At 33.1% G+C, this 26,260-nt stretch overlaps 2 protein-coding genes across 8 annotated transcripts; one reads left to right on the forward strand and one right to left on the reverse strand.

Annotated features, from left to right (window-relative positions):
- Positions 1 to 1,628: 1,628 nt before the first annotated feature.
- On the reverse strand, positions 1,629 to 13,984 carry LOC130447993 (purine nucleoside phosphorylase-like). The gene is made up of 5 exons (XM_056785097.1): positions 13,502 to 13,984; positions 11,430 to 11,527; positions 8,293 to 8,541; positions 6,272 to 6,522; positions 1,629 to 1,936 (listed from the first exon to the last, which is right to left on the reverse strand). Exons 1-5 carry the CDS (start codon positions 13,537 to 13,539, stop codon positions 1,667 to 1,669), a joined length of 906 nt encoding a protein of 301 aa, XP_056641075.1. The 5' UTR covers positions 13,540 to 13,984; the 3' UTR covers positions 1,629 to 1,666.
- On the forward strand, positions 13,944 to 26,011 carry LOC130447994 (trypsin-3-like). 7 transcript variants are annotated; one of them, XM_056785100.1, is made up of 9 exons: positions 13,944 to 14,140; positions 14,222 to 14,431; positions 14,507 to 14,744; positions 15,525 to 17,428; positions 19,481 to 19,628; positions 20,272 to 20,407; positions 21,994 to 22,107; positions 22,293 to 22,433; positions 25,789 to 26,011. In XM_056785100.1, the coding sequence occupies exons 4-9, from the start codon at positions 17,359 to 17,361 to the stop codon at positions 25,933 to 25,935; spliced, it is 756 nt and encodes a 251-aa protein (XP_056641078.1). In that variant the 5' UTR covers positions 13,944 to 14,140; positions 14,222 to 14,431; positions 14,507 to 14,744; positions 15,525 to 17,358; the 3' UTR covers positions 25,936 to 26,011. The 7 variants fall into 7 exon arrangements, with proteins under 7 accessions (XP_056641078.1, XP_056641079.1, XP_056641077.1 ...); XM_056785099.1 differs by having other exon boundaries at positions 14,019 to 14,140; positions 14,512 to 14,744; XM_056785101.1 differs by having other exon boundaries at positions 13,947 to 14,431; positions 14,512 to 14,744.
- Positions 26,012 to 26,260: the final 249 nt, after the last annotated feature.

Here is a 26,260-nt window from a genome sequence, read left to right on the forward strand (position 1 = left end):
TTGATTAAATTTTGAATACACAAACTCACACAAGTGTTTGGGAAACTCTAGTGCAGCTTTTATGCAGAAAAGTTTCCTCTAAGACACTTACCAAGTAAAAATACATTTAGAGCCATTGAACGACGTTGTCGAGAAACTGGGAATGTGAGACCTAAAAAAAAATAAACTCTGATAGGCCAAGAATCATGATTAAAATTTAGTTGCTAAAAATCCAATAGTTAGCGTAAGGAATATGGCAAGACAAACAAATACGTCTTCTTCAAGTACTTGGAAAACAGAAGAAGAAAAAGAAGAAGAAGAAGAAGAAAGAGCAACAGCTACATCCTTATCATTACAGACAAGGCCAAGAGTTCTTGCCAGACGATCTATCGGTTAGAGTGGATTTTTGCCAAACATTACAAGAAAAGGCAGGCATTCTGAGAAAAATGCCTGGTAATTTTTTGTTAAATGCAATATTTTAAGTATACTATTGCTTATTCGTTATTATAATTTTTTTTATTACTACCTAAGTAGTTTATTATCTGTTCCGTTAGGTTAGGTTAGGTTAGGAGTAATCCGTTGGCCATTCAATAGTTTATTAGTTAGATTCGTCGCAATAACGTAGTACCCGTGGCAGCTCTAGATCAGCGAATATAAGGAATAATTTCACCAAAAACTTAAACTAAATTTTATTTTATGTTTTAACTTTGATAGGCGTTGTCGATAGACCGCATTTCAGAATCGACACTGGGATTTGATTGAAATTGTCGAATTTACTGGAAGGTCGACAACAAATTAATTTCTTCACAACAAGTGATCAACGAAATATGAAAAATATTTGAAGAAAAGCTAACAGGCCGAATGGCATGTTACAATTTAACACCTAAAATTAATAAGAAAAACAATTTAAATACGTGGAGACAATTTACAAACTTCTGCGTGGAAAAATCGTATGATTTTCATGAGCGGAAATCCCTGATAAACAGCTGACATCAATGCTTGAAGATTATGGTTTTAATAAGTACATAGTGCGGTCTATGAGTTTTTAACCTAACCTAGAAAAAATGCCACGAATGATAAATAATAGATTCATTATTATCATGTGAAGACTAAAATGCAGAGTCAATTATAGATGCAGCCTTAAGCAAAGGAGGTCATACTAATCTTATTTTGGTATGCTGAAAGCTTAATTCTAGTAGATTGTCTGCAAAACGGAGCTTAAAGTACAGGCGATGCCAATAAATTCCGAAATTACTTGAAGCAATAGATGAAAAACGGCAAATACTTTCCTTAAATCAGGATAACGCATTCATTCACAGGACTGCCGATGTAACGGTGGAAATAGGCAGGCAAAATGATTGAGCATTCGCAATATTCTCAAGATTAGCCCTCCCGCAATTACCAGCTGGGGGCTACGATAATGGAAAGATATCTGCGCTAAATCACCTTCGTGTTTATTGAAAAATAATTATTTTTCGGAATAAATAACGATGAAAGCATGTTTTTTTTTTCAAAATATAATTCATTATCATTGACTTTACACCACTGAAACAGTTAACTTGAACTTGAATCGAACATTTATTGATAATATTGAGTTCAGGCGTTCACGGTGTTTTTTATTCACATTTTTTCTAATCAATCCCCCTATAGTAACAAATATATCGATAATGGGTCATTTAATGAATTTTTATTGTTTACAAACGCATGCGATTTTACCAATGTACTCAATTATTTGTTTGACGAAATTCTGGAGTACTACTTCCATATTTTGAGTTGCTTTTAAAACTTCTTCGTGATTGGGTTCTTTGTGCGAATCCCAATCAAGTACGCATTCATTAGTAATGAGACTGAAGGCAAAGACTGATAAATTTGAATGTTTAGCGACTATCACTTCTGGCACTGTTGACATCCCCACTGCGTCTATTCCTAAAGTTTGCATCAATTTTAATTCTGCCACCTATAAAAAATTATTGCTTTATTTGAATTGATTTTGATAGAGCTGTATTGGTTTAACATTTCTCCAGAAATTAAAAAAGCAGAGAAATAAAGTATCGCGAAAAAATAAATATAGTCTGTGTCTGTCTGCAAGTCGTGCGTGGCTGTAGACCAAAAGGAATCAAAACACGGTACTTATCAGGAACCTACATCTAATAATAAATCTTTGAAAGAAATAGTCTATTCAATGACACTGTTAACAGCCTTCCCTCAATTTTCCAATTCAGATTCTTCATCCATATAACAGACCAAATTTTTCGGTAATTCCGTCGATATGACAGCCTTTTCTTTATCCCTTTATTGTCAATAAATATTTAACAATGTAGCTAGAGTCCATCTGGCTGTGGGCTCATTTCGATACTACTGGTAACAATTTATATGGTTTTAGGTATATCCGAGAAGGGTCTCCACTAGGGGACCTTGAGGATACAGCATTACCAGCACAGGCTTTGGAAGCATTTTATGAATTATTGTTTAGCATCTATTTTTAGTATTTTTCTCAATTCATCGCACTATCGCAATCTCTCTTTGTCGCATTAGACTCAGAAATCAACATAGCATTCAAAAGGAAACAATGACTGGTTCTTGTGATGTGGATCTTAATACTTCCCCATAAAAATGATAATTTCAACCACATGATCAGTGTATATAAAAATTCCACCCATATAATATATGTAATGGGTTAGTTTCCATTTGTACAAGTGTTTATAATATGTAAATAAGACACTTAAATCCACATTTCATCATCTTCAAGACCTCTAAGAATAACAAAAAATCGATGCGACACTCTTTCCTTCTGGATTTTTGACTTGTCCTTGTTTGTGTCTCTCTTGATTGAGGTTCCTCCAAAACATGTGATTTGAATATGTTTCTTAAGGTGTAAAAAAAAAACGTTGACCTCGCATTTTAATTTTGATTTGCGGGAATAGGAAGGAATGATTGGGTGCCATACAAGCGCTGTACGGTGGATGACTCATCAATTCGATCTTTTTACTGTTCAAAAACGTTTTTGTTACAACTGATGTGTGAGAGCTGATTTTTTCGAACATTTCTAGCAAACAAATGCTGATGCACCAATCAGAATTCACCGTTTTGTATTGCTCTAATGGAAAGGTGGCAACATGTCCAGCTATTCCAAAAAAACATCGACCATTTGATTCGAAGTGATTCGTGCGCGAAATAAATTTGCTGGATCTGGCTAAACTTGATAGACCCATAATGTCGATTATTTTTTTTTCGTATTTATAGGCATGAATTCATGGTTCGTCACCTGACACGATCTTATAGTATTTCTTAGTACCGATCAACAACACGAACAATTTTTTTTGAGCGATTGTCAAATTATGCGGTATTCAACAAATATTTTTGACTGCCAAATGTTAATGCAATATTGAATGTATACGAGTGTGGTTAATGCCCAAGTATGCCTCAATCTCACGGTATATCACATGACAGTCTTGCAATATCAGTTTACGGAAAGCATCGACGTTTTCTGGCACAACATCTGATTTCGGACTACCTTCACGAAATTCATCCTGTAGCGAAATGCGATCTCGATTGAATTCGGAAAACCAGTGAAACACTGTGACTCGAGATGGTGCTTCATCACCAAAAGCCGAAGCGAGTTGGTTTAATCCAGATCGTGAGTCATAGCAAATCATCGCAATTCCATTTTTTGACCAAAATTAATATTTCAAGTGTCTGCAAACAACTCAAATATCATTCGTATGATCGCACGTTCTGAATACGATCACAATTAAAATGTCAAACTTTATGATGTCAATGTCAGATTTGACATATTCACATCAGTGTTGCCATATCTCAAAACTTAACATTATAACAATATCGCCAGAGCACCTTCTATTGGTAATAGTACGTATAGTATTCCCAGGGAGACAAAATCTACCCGATGTTTGTACAGAACGTACCAGCGATTAGCAACAACCAATGAGAGATCTTAATTTATAACCTATTGCTAATCGATGGTAGGTTCTGCCTAAATGCGGCCCGGACTTAAGATTCATGTTCAAATGGGGCTTTAGTTGTACAGCTGTATTATTGGACCGCGTCCGTCAGTTCAAAAAAGAATGTTTTGAAATTCATTTTCAACAAAGGTGACCTCGTCTCTGGAAAATAATTGGAATTTGCTTGGTAAAAGATTTTCGTAGCACTATCCGCATTCGATATAAAAGAAAAAAAAGTTTAAACTCTTTTTTACCAATTTTTGCCGAATTAAATGGCAGCATTGTAATGAAATTTTACACGAATATGTTCTGGGAGCTGATACATCCAATAAATTGGTGTTTATATCTGACTCTCATAGAGGACGCTACTTGCGCGATTCTTAATAAGTAATATTGAACATTTTTGAGGTTATAATGTCAAGTGAACTTAAACATCATTCAATTTTACATCACAAAGATACTCTTGATAAAATTCGAAAATGTGTACCGTTTTCAGAAAATTTTGTAGATTTGGTCGTATACCGCAATGATTAATTGAACAAGAAACAACAAATTGAAAATAGAGACTAAAATAAAATAAACTTGGTTGCCTCGTCCGTAAAATAACATTTTTAAAAATTTGGATTGGCTGCTGTTCTTTTTTGTAATGTGTGACAAAAATCCACTCCAAACGATAGATCGTCTGTTAAGAGCTCTGGGATTTGTTTTTAATGATAAATATGTAGTTTTGCTGCTCTTCAAATATCCTCCAAGTACTCCAAGATGTATTTGCTTATTCCTTACATTAACCTTGACTTACCTGAATGCATTTTTTTGCCCCAAATCTCCAGTTTCTCGACAAAGTTGTCATTGGTTCTAAATGTTTTACTCGGTTTCTTCTACATAATGTGTAATATCTTCTTAAGTATTGCGTGAGGTGTATTCAAAATTTGACTAAACATATAAAGTTTCACAAATAACAAAGCAATCGTCATGAGAAATCAAGATATACCGATTATTACTCGTACATTTTGGTTTGGTTTTTTCTATTTAATGCCGAAACGAAAGAAATTTTGGGCATTATTGGGAAAAAATTGATAGAACGAACCAAAATGTGATCTCATTTGCCGAATGACCTCAAATGACATGAATTGACGTAAATCTACTTCAATCCACGTCAATAGACATCATAACACATCGATCAATTATTAAATAAATGAAATTTTTCTTGTCTCATTTTTCATAGAAAGTTCTTCTTCTTCTTCTTCTTCCTGCTGTGTATAGGCATCATTGCCTGTTTTTCTTCATGTCATTGCCTCTGCTCAGTCGCCTGGGAGGTTGTCACTCCATCTTTTCCTAGGTCTTCCAAGGCTTCTTTGTCCTGCTGGTGATTTGTCCCTTGATATTTTCACAATTCGTTCTTCCGTCATGCGGTCAATGTACTCATTCGATTTTATCTTTCTATCCAGTACCCAGTCATTTTCACTCCTTTCTCTATCCATTGGTGTTCTTCCTGCTATTCTTCGAACTATTTTCATTTCTGTATAGTCTCCAATGTCCGTTTCGTTTTAGAGATCTCAGGTCGGGTGTCTGCTGCATCGGATGATAATATAGGTCTGATTGCGGTCTTGTATATGCGGGCTTTTGCTTCAGTTCGAATGTATTTATTTCGCCAGATTGTGTCATTTAGTATGCTGCTGCTCTTGTAGCTTGGTTTCTTACTTCCGTCTCCACGTCCCCGTCTCCAGATATTTCGGTTCCCAGATATTTAAATTTCATTTCCTGGTGTATTATTTTGTTATCCACCACAAGCTTACATCTGATCGGTGTCTTGGAAGTAACCATTGATTTTGTCTTTGCCGCTGATGGAAAGTTCGTTTTATAAATTAAGATTTTTGTTAAAATTTACTGATTGCTATATAACGGTAAAAAATGCGCTAGAATCTCTCGCCGCGCAGAGAGTGCACGACTTTTTTACTTGTTTTTAAAATGTATCCGTTTTACGCCACAAAAAATTTTAATTCACATAATGCATACACCAGCATAGGTTATTACTTCATAATTTTCAAATTTTCCGAAAACGGTACACAGTATCGAGTTCTGTCAAGAGTACCTCTAACATCAAATGAGTTAAGTTCAATTCCGGGAATGAATTCGTTTCCAGAACGTTCGTATTAAATTTGACTACAAAGCTGCCAGGAGTGTAAATTTTTTTGCTTCTTCATCTTTTGTACGAATGAGCGTTACGAAAATTTTGTACCAAGCAAACCCCAATTATTTCTCAGTATTCTACTTATCCCAGAAATGGGGACACTTTACTTCGAAACGTGCTTTATAAACAAAACTGTATTTACCGTCTCGTAATTTGGACCTCCCACAGATGCATATACTCCTTGATGTACTTTATCTTCTATATTCAAACCTTTCGCTATATCAAGTGCAGCTTTTATCAAATCTTTGTCATAAGCTTTATTCATTCCTGGAAATCTGGTACCAAATCGTTCTTCGTTCGGTCCTCTTAGTGGGTTGTTACCAGCAAATCCCATAAAATTAACATGGTCCTTTATCAGCATTACATCACCGATTTTGAAATTTTGGTTAATTCCTGAAATGTCGTTTTTCTACAACATACATTCAACCTAACCTAAATCTCTCTGTTAAACCACCTTTTTCCAAAATCAAAATGAAAAAAAAATGCACTGGAAAGGAATTTTTACATCAAAACAATATTTGGGTAATCCTAGTGATAAAATACCTTATTTGGAAATGAGTAGTACCTATGAAATTAACTGAAATGATTGTGACGGAAAATATATCGGCCAGACTAAGAGATCCGTTAATGTTCGGTTTAAAGAGCATTTAAAATTTGAATCGACCAAAAAATTCGGAGTATTGCCGATCACGCGGCCATCATAATCATGAATACATATAAATAATGTAAAATTGTTAAAAAATGTCCCTAATAATAAATGGTTGATGCATTAGGAATAAATAGGGCCTATTCTTTATAGTTCAGTAGTTAAGGAATGAATATAAAATTTCCCGCCGAAAAGTTTTCCGTTGAAAGTACTTTTTACGGGAGAAAGTTCATTGGTGGGAAAATTTAGTATAAAATAAGTAGGTTTCTAGGTTTTTGTTCATTAGTGACAAGATTCAGTATAAATAGGTGGGACGAGTCATTAGGTTTTATTTAGTTTACCTTCAGTCTCTGAAGATGATAACTTAGTTATCGAAACGCGCGTCAGACAGTGTAATTGTTAGTGTTGGTGTAGTGGTGGTATAAACAGACCAGAGTAGGAGCCTTTGAAAAGGATAAAAAAGGACAAAATCTATTGAGAAAGGAGGAAAATATAAAAAAATAATTTACGGTTGATCTAAGGATGGGAAGGTGAAGGGGTGAGTTTTTAAGTGTAAAGTTGTAGGTAATGAAGAGATCTACAACTTTTGTATTGAGACTTTTTTCACATAACCTCAAAATTTTTGTGAAAATTTAAAATAACCAGGATTTTGGTTCTCATTTTTAACTCCTTTTTTCATGTTCCAAATATATTGGAATTTATTTAATTTGAAATATCTATTTGATCATCATATTTTAACTCGATATTTGAAAAGCAAAAAAAGTGGATGAGTTTTTTGTTCGTTGAAATCTCTACTTTCTGATGGTGTAAAAAATATTACCATTACTGTGGTAAATTTCCTCAGAAAAGGCAAAAAATGGAAAAAGCTAGCAACTATACTTTTTTATTGAAAATTAGGGTGCTTTTTCGTTATTAAGTCAAAATAATGTTGAGAAATAAATATTTCGAATTAAATAAATTACAGAAAGATGGAAATAAAAACCAAAAACTTGGTTATTTCAATTTCAAGTTAAGTGAAAAAAGTCTTAATACAAAAGATGTAGATCTTTCTATTACCAACAACTTTTTTCATAGAATTTGTAGTTTAACCTGAAATCGAGATAAACCGGTTTTTACCCTTAAAAACTCATCCCGCCCTTCCGATTCCCGACGCTTTTTTCTACTATAATTTTTTTCATCTACTAATTGACTGTCCTCACAAACAGTTGGAAGGGTAGGTGGCAATAAATATTTTTTCCATTGTAAGCATACGAGGCTCATTTAAGAAGTTCCCTTTCTTATTTCCCCTTTACATTTATCCATCTCGGTTTTCAATTTTCTGGTCAAACCGCCCATTTCGGTTGATCTTATCGGTGTGTATCATTTAACTCAGCCGATTTTCTTCTAGTTAGTTCACATAAAGAAATTTCATTAAACAAACTATCGGAGGTGATGAATTAATAAATTTAGAGCAGTCGTTTAATTAGTGGTATTCAAAGAAATATTTCGTGACTTCTTGTCACATATTTTTTGCTTACCTCCAGCTGCATTTGTTACTATTAGATGCGAACAGCCCAACAATTTCATTATCCTTATCGGCATACAACATTTCCATAATGGATACCCTTCATAAAAGTGGAACCTTCCTTTCAAGCACATGACGGGAACATTTGACAATATTCCGAATACCAAACATCCTCCATGACCAGCGACTGTACTAACTGGAAAGTTGGGAATTTCTTCGTATGGAAGCGAAATTTGATTTTCAATAATATCTGTTATGGATCCTACAAAATTATTGTTTTTTTACTGATAAAAACAATATAAAACTCTGTATAGAAAATAACGGTTTAATTGAGGAATTACTATTTAAGAAAGAGAATTCGTTTTGGTTCAAGAACACTCGCTGAAATACCTTCTTTCTTGTGAGTTTTTGAACACTTTAATCGGTTGAGTTGGAGAGGAGCTAGGCGCGGACATTCAATGTGGAGTTAAGGATTTTTGTAGGTTTTTGGCAATTTTTCTACATTCAAAGATCTATATCTCAGGTTCTTATATAGCTTCAGAGTTTGTTTTGATTTAAAACACTCGCTGAAATACCTTCTTTCTTTTGAGTTTTTGAACACTTAAATCGGCTGAGTAGGAAAGGAGCTAGGCGCGGACATTCAATGTGGAGTTATGGATTTTTGTAGGTTTTTGGCAATTTTTCTACATTCAAAGATCTATATCTCAGGTTCTAATATAGCTACAGATTCGTTTTGGTTTATGAACACTCGCTGCAATACCTTCTTTCTTTTGAGTTTTTGAACACTTAAATCGGCTGAGTAGGAAAGGAGCTAGACGCGGACATTCAATGTGGAGTTATGGATTTTTGTAGGTTTTTGGCAATTTTTCTACATTCAAAGATCTATATCTCAGGTTCTAATATAGCTACAGAAATAGTTTTGGTTTTAGAACACTCGCTGGAACATCCTCTTTCTTTTGAGTTTTTGAACACTTAAATCGGTTGAGTTGGAGAGGAGCTAGGCGCGGACAATCAATGTGGAGTTATGGATTTTTGTAGGTTTTTGGCAATTTTTCTACATTCAAAGATCTATATCTCAGATTCTAATATAGCTACAGAGTTCGTTTTGGTTTAAGAACACTCGCTGAAAAACCTTCTTTCTTTTGAGTTTTTGAACACTCAAATCGGTTGACTTGGAGAGGAGTTAGGGCGCGGACATTCAATGTGGAGTTATGCATTTTTGTAAGTTTTTGGCAATTTTTCTACATTCAAAGATCTATATCTCAGGTTCTAATATAGCTATAGAAATAGTTTTGGTTTTAGAACACTCGCTGGAACATCCTCTTTCTTTTGAGTTTTTGAACACTTAAATCGGTTGAGTTGGAGAGGAGCTAGGCGCGGACAATCAATGTGGAGTTATGGATTTTTGTAGGTTTTTGGCAATTTTTCTACATTCAAAGATCTATATCTCAAGTTCTAATATAGCTACAGAGTTCGTTTTGGTTTAAGAACACTCGCTGAAAAACCTTCTTTCTTTTGAGTTTTTGAACACTCAAATCGGTTGACTTGGAGAGGAGCTAGGCGCGGACATTCAATGTGGAGTTATGGATTTTTGTAGGTTTTTGGCAATTTTTCTTCATTCAAAGATCTATATCTCAAGTTCTAATATAGCTACAGAGTTCGTTTTGGTTTAAGAACACTTGCTGAAAAACCTTCTTTCTTTTGAGTTTTTGAACACTCAAATCGGTTGACTTGGAGAGGAGCTAGGCGCGGACATTCAATGTGGAGTTATGGATTTTTGTAGGTTTTTGGCAATTTTTCTACATTCAAAGATCTATATCTCAGGTTCTTATATAGCTTCAGAGTTTGTTTTGATTTAAAACACTCGCTGCAATACCTTCTTTCTTTTGAGTTTTTGAACACTTTAATCGGTTGAGTTGGAGAGGAGCTAGGCGCGGACAATCAATGTGGAGTTATGGATTTTTGTAGGTTTTTGGTAATTTTTCTACATTCAAAGATCTATATCTCAGGTTCTAATATAGCTACAGAGTTCGTTTTGGTTTATGAACACTCGCTGCAATACCTTCTTTCTTTTGAGTTTTTGAACACTCAAATCGGTTGAGTTGGAGAGGAGCTAGGCGCGGAATACTATTTTACATGCTTCATCAACAGTCCTCCCATATTTTCCTAATAAATCTATTTAGGTTAATTTGCTTAAGATAGTTGAAATAATTGATAAAAAATTAAAAATTATAACATTTCATTTTTTTAATTCAGGAAAATTAAGATTTTGAATTTTAAAAAATTCATAAAAATTAATGGGTTGAAGATACGATAATAGGTGCAAAAACTTTTTTCATTCGAAATATTGTGAAGAATATAAAAAAGAATAATTCATTGCAAAAAATGCATTTTTTTCAGGTTTATTCAGTCATCTTACACTTTTATAATCAGGAGCACCTCCCGGACATTTAAAAAAAATTACGAATCAGCGTCTCGCTAGTTCAACCACTATCGAAAATACGTATCAACAAATATCGAATTAAAACATACGCATGTTCAAAAAATCATATCTACCAAACTAATTGTAGCAGAAATATTGTAAAGAATATAAAAAAATTAATTCATTGCATTTTTTCTGGCTTATTCAGTTTTTCGTTGTTTAAATAATAACATCAAAAGATATCAAGTGTTATCTTACACTTTTATAATCAGAAACACCTCCAGGACATTTAAAAAAATACGAATTAACCAATTTTGCAAACGACTGCGCCACTATGCTCTGGTTTATATCATAATTTAGTAAGAGTAAAAAAAATTTTGATGTTTTAGTCTATCAATGTTTTGTGGCAGTTTCTTTGATCATCGGTTTACTATTCAATTGATTTTTGCTGAAATTGTTTGTTTTTGTTTGTACTTTCCGAAGAAACAATAGATATTCTTCGAAAAAGTCAAAATTTCGGGAACACAAATGGTAAAAATTTATGGTTTTTGGATTTTTATTGGACGAAAAAGTGTTGATACTTTGATTGTCAAAGCTAGGACTTATTTTCGTTTCAAATGCGCTAAAAAATAGACAAAATCAAAAACAAATAAATTTACCTCAAAAAGAAAACAAAATAAATATATCCAACAGTTTTATCCATTAAGATAATCTAATTTGATACTTACCTAAACCTGATCCACAGATGATGGCCACTTTAGGTTTTAAGGATACTAATTTTGATTGTAGAAAATTTACTATGGCCAATAAATCATCGTAACTGTATCTATAAAATGAATAAAATTCTGTCAATATTAAAAAAAAAATTGCATGGAATGGATAGGCATTATCCAGCAATTAAAGCGAGTGGAAAAATCTCCAAAATAGAAATTTGGTTCTTAGCAAATTTTCATCGACTGACTGTTTTCTCCATCCTTTGATTTAAATTTTGCAGTTCCCAACACAGGTATAAACAAAAAGAAGGAATCTTGGAGTGTCGCATACGATTCAACAACTCAATAGTCGTTCACGAATAATTTTGGAGTGCAATTCAGTTTTACTCATTCGTAAATTTTGCTATCAGAATAAATTTCTTATACTGAAAAATTGCAAAAAATATTTTGGAAAATACTGTCTACAAATTTGTGTATAGACAATTCAAAAGTTTCGTGGAGTACATTGATACGTGTGTTGATTCGTTTTTGTCCATTATTAATGCTTCAGACGCTTTTTTTATACTCAGTAATATGAAGACATTTGTTAAAATGATTTGTACAATTTGCAAAAAAACTGGTATTGAAATTTTACTGTTTGGCACGTTATAAAAATAAAATAAACAAGAGGTTTCGTGATGTGGTACCTAACTTATGTATTTTTCAATTAGTATAATGAAATTAATCTCAAATCTCAATTTGCATATTGCCATTTCGTAAATCGATCCAAAATAAGTCGAAAATTAAGAATAAATTTTTTCGATATCTCGCTTCGTTTTCGATCTATTGATACTTGAAGTTGGAAAAATTTATTTTAATTCAATATTTGTATATATCAACCTAACCTAACTTAATCTAACTTAACCTAACCTTTTCGTGGGGCACTTTGAGTGAAAAAGTTAAAAAATCATGAATTTTTTACAGCCACAATTGTCTAAAAAAATTTTCTTCTCTTGAGGATTATTTATAGTATTATTTTATTATTTTTTTTTATAGGGGGCTTCGCCCCCCGAACATGGTCTGCCCTAAAGCCACAGGCCGCGAGGAACGGGTGAGTTTGGAGAGGGTAGATTGGGGGCAGATAAATTCGGAGCGGGTAGATTTGGAACGATTTTCTACAGTCATTTTTCTTATTCCGTTGATTTTGTCGTTAAAAATAGGATAAATGATGCAAAAATAATTGCTAGAGAACTTTTTCAGGATAATTGTGAAATACTACAGTAGTCTGGCTTTTCAATTATAAAACAAACGAAATAAATAACTTCGGAAAGCATTCACAACGTACTTTTTGCTCGACAGTGGATATTTTTACATTAAATTACTAATTGAATCTTCAAATCATTAAATATTTTATAAATAATGAAAAACAACCGACAATTCTTTATGAAAAACATCTAATTATCCATTTATTTATCGTATGTTAATTTATATTCATCACGGAATGATGAAAGTTATCAAAAATGGCTCATTTTAATATAAAAATCTGTTTTTTTTTCAAGTATCAGGATAAATTATATAGAAATTAAATAAAAAATCTTTTGTTTATTGAATTACGAGATTCATATTGAATTTGAAGTGACAAAATATTCATTTGAAACGAAGTATTGAACGCCGTCTGTTGTTCAATAAAGCGAATTTTGAATTAACGTTTGATTATAACTTTAAGTATCGATATCTCGAAAACGAAGCGAGATATCAAAAAATTTCATTCCTCATATTCGATTTATTTTGGCCTAATTAAGCCAAATACTGTTAAATTGCGGCGCCACGGAAATCGGACTCTCCTCTATATTTCTATAGAACTTCTAACCCTCAGGATTCCATATTTCTATCTTCCTAGAAGCTAGAAGATTTATTGTGAAAAGTTTCGTGACTTTTGAAACTACCACCTGAAATTGATTTTAAACTAAGTAAAAAAAAATGATTCTAAATGAATACAAATGTGCAGCCTGGAAACAAATATTGAGTCTAATGAGTAACGCTACATTTATGGTAAGTACTGTTCTCTGTCACTCACTTTGTACTAATAAGTATAAATAAAAACTCACCCGTTTATATCAGCATCAGGAACATCAGGTCCAGACATGTTCGGTAAAGAAGTAATTATAAATATCAGAATTTACCTCATAAAATTAAATAGACACTTAAACTAAAAATTTTAGAATTAATTTTAATAAAAAATTGACGCTCCTGTCACTTCACATTTTGATTTTGAGATACCAATCTTGTTTTTAAAATATAATTGTCATTTTCCATATTGAATCTTGACATTTTTCAGAACAGTCTGTCAATAACAACAAATCTCTTGGCCATTGTTGTGAACGCACCTCGTATATATGTATATTTCTTTCGTGTTATGAATCTGTTGGCCGTATATACTGAATTTTGTTACCGTGGCAACAAGCCGTATTGTGGTTTCTATTTTTAGACCTTTTTTTTGTCTAGTCGGCCAATGCTGGGCCGTAAGCTGATAAATAAAAAAAGAAATGTAACACTTGCTTTTTGGCCTTGGTAGTGTGCTTGTGATTATTATTGCGCTATACTATATTATAATAATATTTATATTTTATGTATTTTGGTTGATGTCAATTAGCAAGAGTGTATAAATGTTTTAGTTTCAATGTACAATTTAGTTAAACAGTAAATACAGTCCACTACTTATTGGTTTATAGTTTAATGAAGTAAAGGTGAATAAGAAGAAAGTTTAGTGTTTTATTTGCCATTACAAATGAACTAAAAAATAACGTAATCAGGAATCTCCTTTACAGCCATTCGTTTTAGCTTTACTTATATGTAAATAGTAAGAAAAGTTATCACTATTAGTAAGACGTACTAACTGGGTACCAGATGAGCAAACTTAGATGATGTTTGTGTCACAAAGTAGGTACACTTTGGCAAATACAGGAATGAAGTGGAAATAGCCACGCTGACGCGTTACTAGATGATGGTAGTAGGGATTAGTACGGTCCCTCAAGCAGGTATACTTGACTACTATTGTCAGTTCTATTGTGTTTGTTATTTCATTTTGCCTATTGAATCTTGACATTTTTCAGAACAGTCTGTCAATAACAACAAATCTCCTGGCCATTCGATTTATCTTTATATGTGAATAGTAATAAAAGTTATCATTATTACTAAGACATACTAACTGGGTACCAGATGAGCAAACTTAGATGATGTTTGTAGTACACAAAGTAGGTACACTTTGGCAAATACAGGAATGAAGTGGAAGTAGCCACGCTGACACGTTACTAGATGATGGTAGTAGGGATTAGTACGGTCCCTCATCAGGTATACTTGACTACTATTATCAGTTCTATTGTGTTTGTTAGATAGTTAAGGTAGGTAGGTACCTACGTTCATTGTTTTTACTGGATATCGAGATAGAATATAGATTTTACTCTGGGGTACAGAACTTAGTACTTTGATTATTTGCCATACTAATTCACCGAGCGCATAATTTCTTATCTTAACTTCGTACGTTTCGCGACATTCACTCCTATATTTGCCAAACTGTAGATAATAATGTTTTAGTTCAAACGAATTTAATATAAAGATCCATTTTAACCTTTTGCGGTCAGGGTTAAGAACAAAAATTATCGACATTTCGGCTCTTACTTTAACCTATTATCAATAGAAAAAAGAGATAGAAAGATAAGAAAATATGATAACCATCGAAAATACCGTGGTGACTGCTGGTTTTAAGCCAAGTTGGTTAATAGACACTTTGTTCCCTTACTTAAACTTAAAATTATAACGGTCAATAATAATTTTTTTATGTTTTTATTTCACAAATCAAACCATGAAAAAACACAATTCTATTGATAACAATATTAATATGTAAAAATGATCTTTCAAATACTATTTTATCAGATTTGAACTGTTCCTTAAGCCGGCCCTGTCCAGCTACAACGGAATTTTAAAATTCCGGGAATTCGCGCAGCAACTTTGATTTGTTTTCTTATAAATGGCGGATAAACTTTTTATTATAGAAGGCTTATTACAGTATTTCTTTTAAATAATTTCTAGGAAAGTCTATTTATTTATTTCTTGTGTTTCTTTTTGTTCTAGAACTTTGTGGTTATATTTTTGGCATATAAATAAGTTTATGTAGTGCAGCAAGTTAGTTTTACATAAATAGTCGTGGTGAAAAGAACGAATTAGTGGAAGTAATCGCAGAAATTATTCAAGTGCTGTTGGTAAATAATTGGGTATTGAATAGTGTTTAAATAAATACGAAAAACGTTACACAATGTTAAAATTAGAGGAAACAATTTATGTAGAACAAAAACAGAAAGAACAAAAAGTGATGTTCAGTGAAAGGTAACCAGCAATGAACAAAAGTTGTACTTATCGTTTAATCAAGAGATTTCTCACAATAGGGAGCATTCGTTATAATAGACGAAAGATACAAAAGTTTATTATGAAACTGACACAGGTACAGGGCCCTTCACGAATCGGTATATGGGAAAGTACTGCCACTAGTGTTCTGAAAATTTGCTTGCAAGGGTTTTCGGAAATGCTCGTTTCAGCTAAAATAATTTCAGTTTTCTGAAACTCCCGGTTATACCGAAAGTGGACCCAAACTTCATTATTGGTCGCTCCAGATAACTGACAATTAAAAACCATGAAAATTTCAGTTTTTTCTAGTTTTTACAAAAACTGTTAATTTGATATATATGAATTTATTAACGAAATCCCCTTAATTTGAAGCGTAGAATCCAATGGTAAAGAGAAAAATGAGGGTTGCCATTTGAAAAAATGAAGTTTTCGAAGTTTTTAAATAGCGAAATTCGGCGCCATTTTTTGAACACCCTATATGAATTTGTGTCAAGGTTTTCACATTTTTTAAAAGCTGTAAGCGTTATTTGTCCGAATCCCAAAAATATTAGACCTACTTCACTTAAACTTAGAAATATAATTTCTTTAGTGGAGGGTTGCATGTGTCCAAAAATTTCGAAAATGTGAAATAATCAAAAAATGTTGGACCTTAGGCATACGATGCTTTATATAAAGTTATATTGAAATTTCTCGTAGATTCCAAATATTTAATAAAAACCGTAGCATTTTGATTAAAATAACGAAGTTTGGGTCCAGTTTCGCTATAAACCATATGCATGTCGATTCAGCTGGTCGTGAAGGACCCTGTACAATATGCCAAACGTTTGTTTACGATCGCTTTCAGTTTCTGAAAAACTTATCCGCTTCTTTTACGTATTAGTGATTATACACTCGTGGATAACACACTATTTTTGTATGAGAAGGGGTAAAATAGTTTATCAAGAGCACTTATTGAAAACGTCAAGATATAGAAGGAGTCTTGGTGAAATCTAACGATGATTCTGAGGTTTTTAACTTGTTATTATTCAATTAATAATATCTAATGTTGAACCAACTATGAAGTCTTTATTAGAATGAAAACTATACGAGTACCTGACAACTGTTTGAAAAATTTTATAAATGGGCTTATATGTTGATTCTGAACAACTTTTATCCAGTTTGTCACCTGAAAGACACTGTACTTTACAGAAAAATAAATTTTTTGGACAGTTTTCGAGACATACTAGATTTTTGAAATGGTCTTTTGTTAAGCAAACTTGTAAACTTCTGAAAATACAAAATATTTTGTTAATGACCGCAATAGGTCGAAACGTCTGAAACTATCTGTTTTTAAACAAAGTTTCAATTGAAAGAGACTTAAAATAAAGATAACTGATCAACAAATCCATATAAAAAAGGTCTAAGAAGTAAAAAATTGAGAAATTTATCAGATATCAGTAGTACCAATGACAAGAAATTGTTTATAATAAATTAATAAATATCTATACTTGTAAGATAGCTTATCGTTCAAAAACTTATCTATCAGTGAATCTTCTGGTATATTACAACGAACCCGTTCACAGCGATGCTATCAACATATTGTGCTGTGCTAGTTCCAATCATCATAGTTTTAAATTTCCCATACTTCATTTCAGGTGAGTTATATATAAATATAATTTTCCAAAATATAAAATTTCAAGAAATAATAAAACATCTGTGGGTAATTAGTAGTAATAGTCATGTATTTTCACACGACAATGTGAATTCTTGGCTGAGGCTGAGACGGAAAACATTGTACTCTGGGAATTCGTTTTTAATCACTTCCAGAAAATGTGGTTTCCTATTTAAAAAAAGAATTGAAACTTTTATGAACATTTTCATAGCGATATTTCAATTTTTTTTTAGTAGAAGTAATGATAAAAGTTATGCAAAATACTAGCAAATAATTGAGAGAATTTACCACAAAGATTAGTGTTAAACAAGAATGTGTAATAAATTAGATTTCTCAATAGAAATAGATGAAAAAATAAAAATGGCAAAGAGATAGGAACTTTGATGCAAAATATGTAACTTAATTGATATAAATAGAAGAAAAATGACACGAGTATGACAATAGAAAGGGAAAATAAACTCCACGGAAGTCATGTCAAAGATACGGCCCGCGGGCCGCTTCCGGCCTTTGGGCCGTATCAAAAAGGCCCGCGATCGCATGTGTCATCTTTTTTAGAGCTTTTAGACTTTATTCGTTTTAATTACTCGTACTCTCAAGTCTGCGGATGTTTATAAGTAATTTCTATGCCTAGACAAGCGAAAGAAAAAGACAGTATCGCCATCTCTTAGCAGCAAGCGGAAATATTCTATTATTTTTGTCGAGAACGATAGAATCTTCCACGCGCTTCGAGTCTAGACTAGTAGTCAGTTGAGTCGAGTAATCGAAGCGATAGGATTGCGTATTTGTTTGTGTCAAGCGCGTGCGATATCCATAATTGTTGTGGCGAGTTCCATAATTGTTACGATTTTGGCATAATGTCACAAAAACGTAAAGTTAATAATGAGTTTTTCAGTCTAAATAGGAAATTTTTACATAGAATGGAAAGGTAAACCACTGTGTTTGATTTGCAATCGAACAGCTGCTGTTTGTATGGAATTTAATTTGAAGAGACACCATGATACGAATCATAAGTCAATATTTGATTGTTACACTGAAAAATAAGGATCGACACATTGTCATCTTTAAAATCTAAACTTCAAGGTCAACAATCTTTACTTCTTCTTCTTTTAATGCTTATCCATTAATGGACGTTCGCGACCACATTTTTCTCTATCTCTAGCGGTATGGATCAATGTCTGAATATCTTGTATACCCGTCCACTACCTCACGTTCCGCAACCATGACATCCTCTTCCGTCTCAATCCTCTCTTACCTTCAATCTTGCCCTCGACTATCAGCTGAAGGAATTGATATTTATGGCCAAGATAAGCAATCTTTCGTTTCTTCACGACGTTAAATCTTTACTGTTTATTACTAATGTTTACTAAAGTTAATACAGAGAGCGAAGATGCCCTGAAATCACGAAAAGATCAACACCTTTCATTGATGGTGATTTTATTGAAGACTGTATGTTGAAAGTTGCCGATTGATTGGAATATACTTAACAACACAACTACGGATGGCGCTCCTGCCGTGGCTGGCAAACATTCGGCCGTTGTAACTAAATTAAAACGGAAAACATCAGAAAATTTTACGGGATTTCACTGTATCAGGAATCATTGACATCCATACATTTCAAAATGGACCATCACATGCAACCTATAATTAAAATTGTAAATTTTGTAAGGAGCAGAGGACTAAATCACCGACAGTTCAGGCAATTTTTACAAGATTTGTGTGAAAAGTTTTTTGATGTCCCTTATTTCACCGAAATTCGTTGGCTCAGTCGAGGAGTAGTTTCAGAAAGATTTTTTGCATAACGTAGACTGTGGGAAACTCAGGCAAAACATCAAACAAATGATAACACAATTGTAAAAATCTTGGTGTAAGATAAGAAAGTCAAATATACTCATAAATGATTATCCTTGATTTTTATATAAGATAAAGATCAAAAAGTAATTTATTTATTTATCTTACCACCAGCAGATTCTGGTATTTCTCATATTTTCTGCGCAGTACTGAATAAACGCAGCTGTAACTATTTTGCTGTTTCTAGCTGAGAACTTAAAAATTATTGGAGGCAATGAAACCACTATCGAAAAACATCCGTGGATGGTATCCATCCAATTTTTGAGTAATCATCTTTGTGGAGGTTCCATAATCAATGAGGATACAATTATTACTGCTGCACATTGTTTCGATGAGTAAGTACAAAAGAAATATAATTTGTAATACAAGACGTCGTACCACGACTACCAAGCTGCAGAATACATCTAAGTGTCTGTGTGAGTTGGTGAGATTTTTATTTCTAAATACGTTTTAAACATTTTAGTTAGTTATTGGGGCCTCATAAAATCGATTTTATTATATTAGTGGACCGAAAAGTGATGTCGTTTCTGTGCATGTCCAAATTTGTTTATCATTCGTCAGCTCATTGGGTATTTTGAAGTCGAGTCAACGATATTTTTTAAGTTATTGTGATTTGTCCACTCCTAAATAATCGAATACTAGAAATTATTGCATCCTAAGTTGAAATAGCCACACAAATACAGAGTACTGTTTGAGTTTCGTAGCACCAGTAATGAAACAGTTGCGTCCAAAAACAGAGAAGGTTTATTGATAGGAAAATTTAGTATAAAACAGGTAAATCAAGTTATTAGATTTTAGTTTAACTTCAGTCTCTGAAGACGATAACTTGGTTATCGAAACGCGCCTCAGACAGTGTAATTGTGAGTATTGGTGTAAACAGTGTATTCAATATAAATATCGCCAACTTAGTAACGAAAAATGATTGTCATAATTTACTCAACCACAGTTTAACTAATAATACGAGTCCATATTTTTCAGAATCTCTAGTGGGCTAACAATTGTTAGTGGAATTACTGATCTAAGTGAAGCGGAAGCATCTGTGAGAGTGATGAGCATTATAATTCATGAAGATTACGATTCTGCTACCATAGACAGTGACATAGCAATTATGAAAGTAAGATTAATGCATTTTATTATTCTGCTCTAAAGTATTCTTTTTTAATTATCCTCAATTCAAAACTTTTGTCATTGCCAAAAACCTACAAAAATCCATAGCTCCACATTGAATGTCCGCGCCCTAGCTCCTCTCCAACTCAACCGATTTAAGTGTTCAAAAACTCAAAAGAAAGAAGGTTTTTCAGCGAGTGTTCTTAAACCAAAACGAACTCTGTAGCTATATTAGAACTTGACATATAGATCTTTGAATGTAGAAAAATTGCCAAAAACCTACAAAAATCCATAACTCCACATTGAATGTTCGCGCCCTAGCTCCTCTCCAAGTCAACCGATTTGAGTGTTCAAAAACTCAAAAGAAAGAAGGTTTTTCAGCGAGTGTTCTTAAACCAAAACGAACTCTGTAGCTATATTAGAACTTGAGATATAGATCTTTGAATGTAGAAAAATTGCCAAAAACCTACAAAAATCCATATCTCCACATTGAATGTCCGCGCCTAGCTCCTCTCCAACTCAACCGATTTAAGTGTTCAAAAACTCAAAAGAAAGAAGGTTTTTCAGCGAGTGTTCTTAAACCAAAACGAACTCTGTAGCTATATTAGAACCTGAGATATAGATCTTTGAATATAGAAAAATTGCCAAAAACCTACAAAAATCCATAACTCCACATTGAATGTTCGCGCCTAGCTCCTCTCCAACTCAACCGATTTAAGTGTTCAAAAACTCAAAAGAAAGAAGGTTTTTCAGCGAGTGTTCTTAAACCAAAACGAACTCTGTAGCTATATTAGAACCTGAGATATAGATCTTTGAATATAGAAAAATTGCCAAAAACCTACAAAAATCCATAACTCCACATTGAATGTTCGCGCCTAGCTCCTCTCCAACTCAACCGATTTAAGTGTTCAAAAACTCAAAAGAAAGAAGGTTTTTCAGCGAGTGTTCTTAAACCAAAACGAACTCTGTAGCTATATTAGAACCTGAGATATAGATCTTTGAATATAGAAAAATTGCCAAAAACCTACAAAAATCCATAACTCCACATTGAATGTTCGCGCCTAGCTCCTCTCCAACTCAACCGATTTAAGTGTTCAAAAACTCAAAAGCACACCTTGTAGTCTTTACATCATGATTGCAACAGGCGCAATACATGCAGTCGTCGAGTTAGTTAAACATCAGCCATATTCTCCAGATTGGGTCATCAGCAATAACCAGCTTATGCGATTTTCTTTGGTTAATAAAGTGTGTTAAATCGGTGGTGTGCAAGGGTTGGGCAATATTTCTTTCGAGACGCATTTAAAATGGTAGGAGATTTATAAAGTTGTTGATGGTGGAGCAAAGGAATCAGCTCTGGTATATGAAAGTGACACGTTTACAGGCCAAGTCTGTCGAATTTCATATGGAATTTTCTCATTTGCTAGATGGTATTAACTATTGTATTATTTTTAGAAAGATCCAATCTCTTTATCTCTACTAGTTAACCATTCTAATTATGGATTCACTCTTGATGTTTATGTAGTTAAACAGTTAGATTTACTTATGAGTGTGTTTTAAAGAAATAACAACTAATTTTCTGTGTCTATTTTCAAGTTATCTGAAAATTTGACATATTCGGAGAAGATTCAACCCATTTTACTTCCAGAGGAGAATGTTGAAGTGCCTGATGGTACACTAGCGATAACTTCGGGATGGGGTCTGACATCGGTAACTATCTCATTTATTTCTTTACCACTGTTTGTAATTTAAAAATTAATACTAACAGTAACTTAATTAGATCTTTCAAATTATAAAATTGGACCTGGATAGGAAGTTTACTGTCAATGTAAATATCAATTTTATCGATTGCATTTAAATGATTTGAGTGTTTCATATTTATTAATGATTTTGAGGAGGAAGCTTCCGCAACTTCAGATATTTTGATGGAAATTGAAATACCTGTTATTGATTGGAATCTGTGTACAAAATTATTACCAGTCACTGAAAGGATGATGTGTGCAGGATACGTGAATGGAGGCCCAGACACTTGTACGGTAATAATTCGATTTATTATAGTTTCGTACGTTAATTTTAAACTTTATCAATAAATGTTTCAATCAGATTGGTCTTCTATAAATTTATGAAAGATTTCTCCACTTTAAAGACCTTATTGGTATTTGCATCAACACAGTGCATGCGTTAAGAAATTCTCACTAAATTTTCAGCTATTTTGGACGCTTCGTTTCTCGACAATCATCTAAGGAGTAAGATACTTGATACGAAGACTCCATTTACCATCGTGAAATTTTGATAAGCTTCACCAAATTGTTGTGGAAGACCATTGAATCGAGATTAGAGAGATAGAAGAGGCTACATACTGACTGATTAATTATACATGCTTACGGCATGACCAAAAGCGCAAAAGGCAACAGATTGCAAAGGGAGAATTGGATAACACCCACCGTATTTACCATACCTAGTCCCTAGCAAATTTTGCTTATTTCAGTGAAGCTAGAAACTTGAAATTCTGTAATTTTCGTGCGCTCTCCAAGGACTAATTACGGGTATTTTATCAATGTTCCTGTTCAGGGGTGAAATTTGTAACCCTTACTTTATTTCATACCAAAACTTTTTTAAAGATGAAATTTTATGAAGCAATAGCTGTAGAGAAAAAAAACAACACCAAAATTCATAGTTTTTTTTAATAAATTAAGTGGAAAACAGTAAATATGTAAAATATAATACGATTCCTAATAAATGATGGACATAATCACCTCTAGCTAAAATACTACGTGTTATGGATTGCCCACACGTTTAGAAAAAAAATTAAAACTCAATTTCAGTCACCACCTTTCAAGGGTGATATCTCGTAAAGAATTTTGTTATAGGAAAGACCCAATCACCTCCGAAATTTTGTCGCGTGCATTTAGAAACATCCTGCAAATGAAAATAATATTTATGAATAATTTTGATACAATATGAATACTTGATATTTAATTACGTATTAAATTGAAATTGTAGCCGACGTTGCATGCATTTTCAGCCATTTGCTTACTTTCTGACAATCGTAGTGAAACGTATTAATGACGTTTCTGAAAACGGAAAATATTGAATATCGCGCCGTCATTAAATATTTGTTTTTGAAAGACAATATACTTACTCAAATAAAGAAGATGCTAGATTCTGTACCATCAAGTACAACCTAAACATTTTGGGAAACTGAATTCAAATGCTGCTACAACCAGCGGTATCACCAAAAAACTTTGGATGAAGTCAGATATATCAACAAATTGATTTTTTGCAAATAACTCGTCTACTATGGGTTTTACGTTATTTGTATTTATTATAAATATTGTATAGTTTTAAATTCTCTACAACTTTAGTTGCATAAAATTTTTCATACGGTGGATCGTTTCTGAGATAGAGGGCTGAGCGCGCGCGGTTAGAGTCCCGTTTGAAATCAACTGGTAGTACCGATCAAAATAATCTCTTATAAAGTTTATAAATTATTGCTAAATATATTATCAACAATTACATTATATTTGAATGTTTTTTGCTTAATTATTTATTTTAAATCAAGTATAAATTCATTCAATAGAGACTACCTGCCCGTCTAGTCTCAAAATTGTAGAGAAAATAAATAAAAATCATATGAAAGAAATAAAAATGTAATTAATGTTTATTAAAAAATGTAATTCGATACATTTGTAATTGTTAAAATTAAAAAAAAGAAATAAAAAATAATTATAAGGACAATGTGTTCTGATTTTAATTTACTTCTTCGTCGTCGTCGTCGTCTTCCCGCAGCTCTAATATTCCAAGGTCATTATCGTCTTCAATGATATTTGTTTCCAATTTTTCCATGATTTCTGGATCAAAAGTTCTGTCTTCATTAACATCAGTTTCATATGGTACAGCATTAAGACAAGCTTGTCCATTATACTGTCCACAAACTAAAGAAAACTGCAGCCCCGCTTTCCTGCATCCACATCTTGAACTGCAACCACTATTGCTAAATAATTTTCTGCTTGAAATTTAATTAGCATAAACGAGAATACAATTAAAATGTAATTAAAGTATGTCCCTTAGTGATTGTTCAATGACAGAAATAAATTACAAGTGTTTTTGAATTACTGAAAAAAATATTTAACTATAATGTAATTGTTAATAAAAAATGACAATTATTCATATTTACCAATAATTTATAAACTTTATAAGAGATTATATTGATCGGAACTACCAGTTAATTTAAAAACGGGATTCTAGCCGCGTGTAGAGCGCCCTCTATCTCAGAAACGATGCACCGTATGAAAAAATTGTTAAAACAAAAGTTATAGAGAATTCAATGCTCTACAATATTGATAAGAAATACAAATAGCGTACAACCCAAAGGAAACGAGTTATTTGCAAAAAATGTGTAAAAAATCGATTTTATCGACTTTTGACGCCCGATTTTTAAAGTTGCTCACATGGAATTATAAGTGAGTTTTGAGAGGAGTTTTAGGATGTCAAATGAACAAGTTTAAACGACTTCATAGCTGGGTATGAAATCGTTTGTGCCAAAACTATTGGGGCGTACGTTACCAAGCTTAGCCGCCTCTCTGTTTCTTAGTATGTAACGCGGGTCGTATGGCTTCCTCAAAAACATCTTTCACCATTTTTCATCACAAAATGTTAATGTTAAAACTGTATTGTTTTTTTACAAAAAAATCATTGAAACTCCAACGATCTAGGAAGTAACGTTCTTTACTAATATGTGTATTTTCATTAGACTAAAAATGGGAATTATTTCGATTAAATTTAACTTTTTGATCAAGTTTTCATCCTCTTGGGTCTTCATTAAAAACCATTCACAGAGTTCTACCCTTCGAGAAAGATCAACTAACTTATAGGTGTTGCAAATGTAACGAAAATGCTTCAATTGGTGATAAAGTAAGATCTCTCTCACAATCTTTAATGGGGGCATTTGAAGAGCCCATAAAATAATCCAAATCATTAATATCGTCTATTCCACTGTCCACTAGTGGTTTATTTTTATTAATTTTAGTCTTAATTTGACAAGAGATTCTAAGCAATCTTCTTATAATAGTTGCTCTCCAACTTATCAAGCACTTCGTGCACAGAACCCATGGGACGCGTTTTTCACCCATGAACTATCAGCTGAACTTCATCTGTATATGCTCTTGAACAAGAAATATGGCGTCTTGCATTGCATTGCACGTTGTCTTGCATCATATCAAATAAACGCTTCTACTGTAGGCACCCTTCAATAGATTCCGACCTATTAGGTCCAACTCTTTTGAGTCATAAATATGTCATGGATAAAGAAAATGGATGATCCGCCCTCATATATACCACGCATTATTGTTCATCGAAATTCACAAATAATTTACAGTTTAACTGTTGCAGGCCGATTCAGGAGGTGCTCTTGAGCTAAACACTACCTTAATTGGTATAGTATCTTGGGGAATCGGTTGTGGTGAAGCTGGTCATCCTGGAGTTTACACCGATGTCCGACGTTTCAGACCGTGGATTAGAGAACATACTGGGATGTAGTATTAGTGAGAATTATTAACTTTTCGATTTTTTGCTTATGTTTTCATTATTTTCGTCAATAGATTTTCTCATCCCATACGATCTATTCATTAATTAATTCAGAAAGAATAGACCAGATATTTTTTTTCTTCCTCCTTATTAAATATCCACTTATTGCTGTCTTCCCAGCCGAAGTGAGTGATAGCAAAGTGCAGCTTGTTTGGGTACTAGATCATTCGTGCAACAAGAGCAACGACGAAGCGAATTCGCTTGACTGAATAGGATCGTTAAATCCACCAATGGGCCCAGAATTCATTCTTGGTATACTGCTATTACAGCTCTCGGC

This window comes from Diorhabda sublineata, chromosome 8, assembly GCF_026230105.1.
Source record: "Diorhabda sublineata isolate icDioSubl1.1 chromosome 8, icDioSubl1.1, whole genome shotgun sequence".
Taxonomy (NCBI): domain Eukaryota; kingdom Metazoa; phylum Arthropoda; class Insecta; order Coleoptera; family Chrysomelidae; genus Diorhabda; species Diorhabda sublineata.

Excerpts from the sequence above, each read along its gene's own strand:
- LOC130447993 (XM_056785097.1), bottom strand. The coding sequence starts at position 13,539 with ATGTCTGGACCTGATGTTCCTGATGCTGATATAAACGG. Across the intron at positions 8,542-11,429 it reads CATCTGTGGATCAGGTTTAG|GATCCATAACAGATATTATT; the intron begins GTAAGTATCAAA and ends ATAATTTTGTAG. Across the intron at positions 1,937-6,271 it reads GAGGTCCAAATTACGAGACG|GTGGCAGAATTAAAATTGAT; the intron begins GTAAATACAGTT and ends AATTTTTTATAG.
- LOC130447994 (XM_056785100.1), top strand. The coding sequence starts at position 17,359 with ATGCTATCAACATATTGTGCTGTGCTAGTTCCAATCATCATAGTTTTA. Across the intron at positions 19,629-20,271 it reads GCTGCACATTGTTTCGATGA|AATCTCTAGTGGGCTAACAA; the intron begins GTAAGTACAAAA and ends CATATTTTTCAG. Across the intron at positions 20,408-21,993 it reads GTGACATAGCAATTATGAAA|TTATCTGAAAATTTGACATA; the intron begins GTAAGATTAATG and ends TCTATTTTCAAG.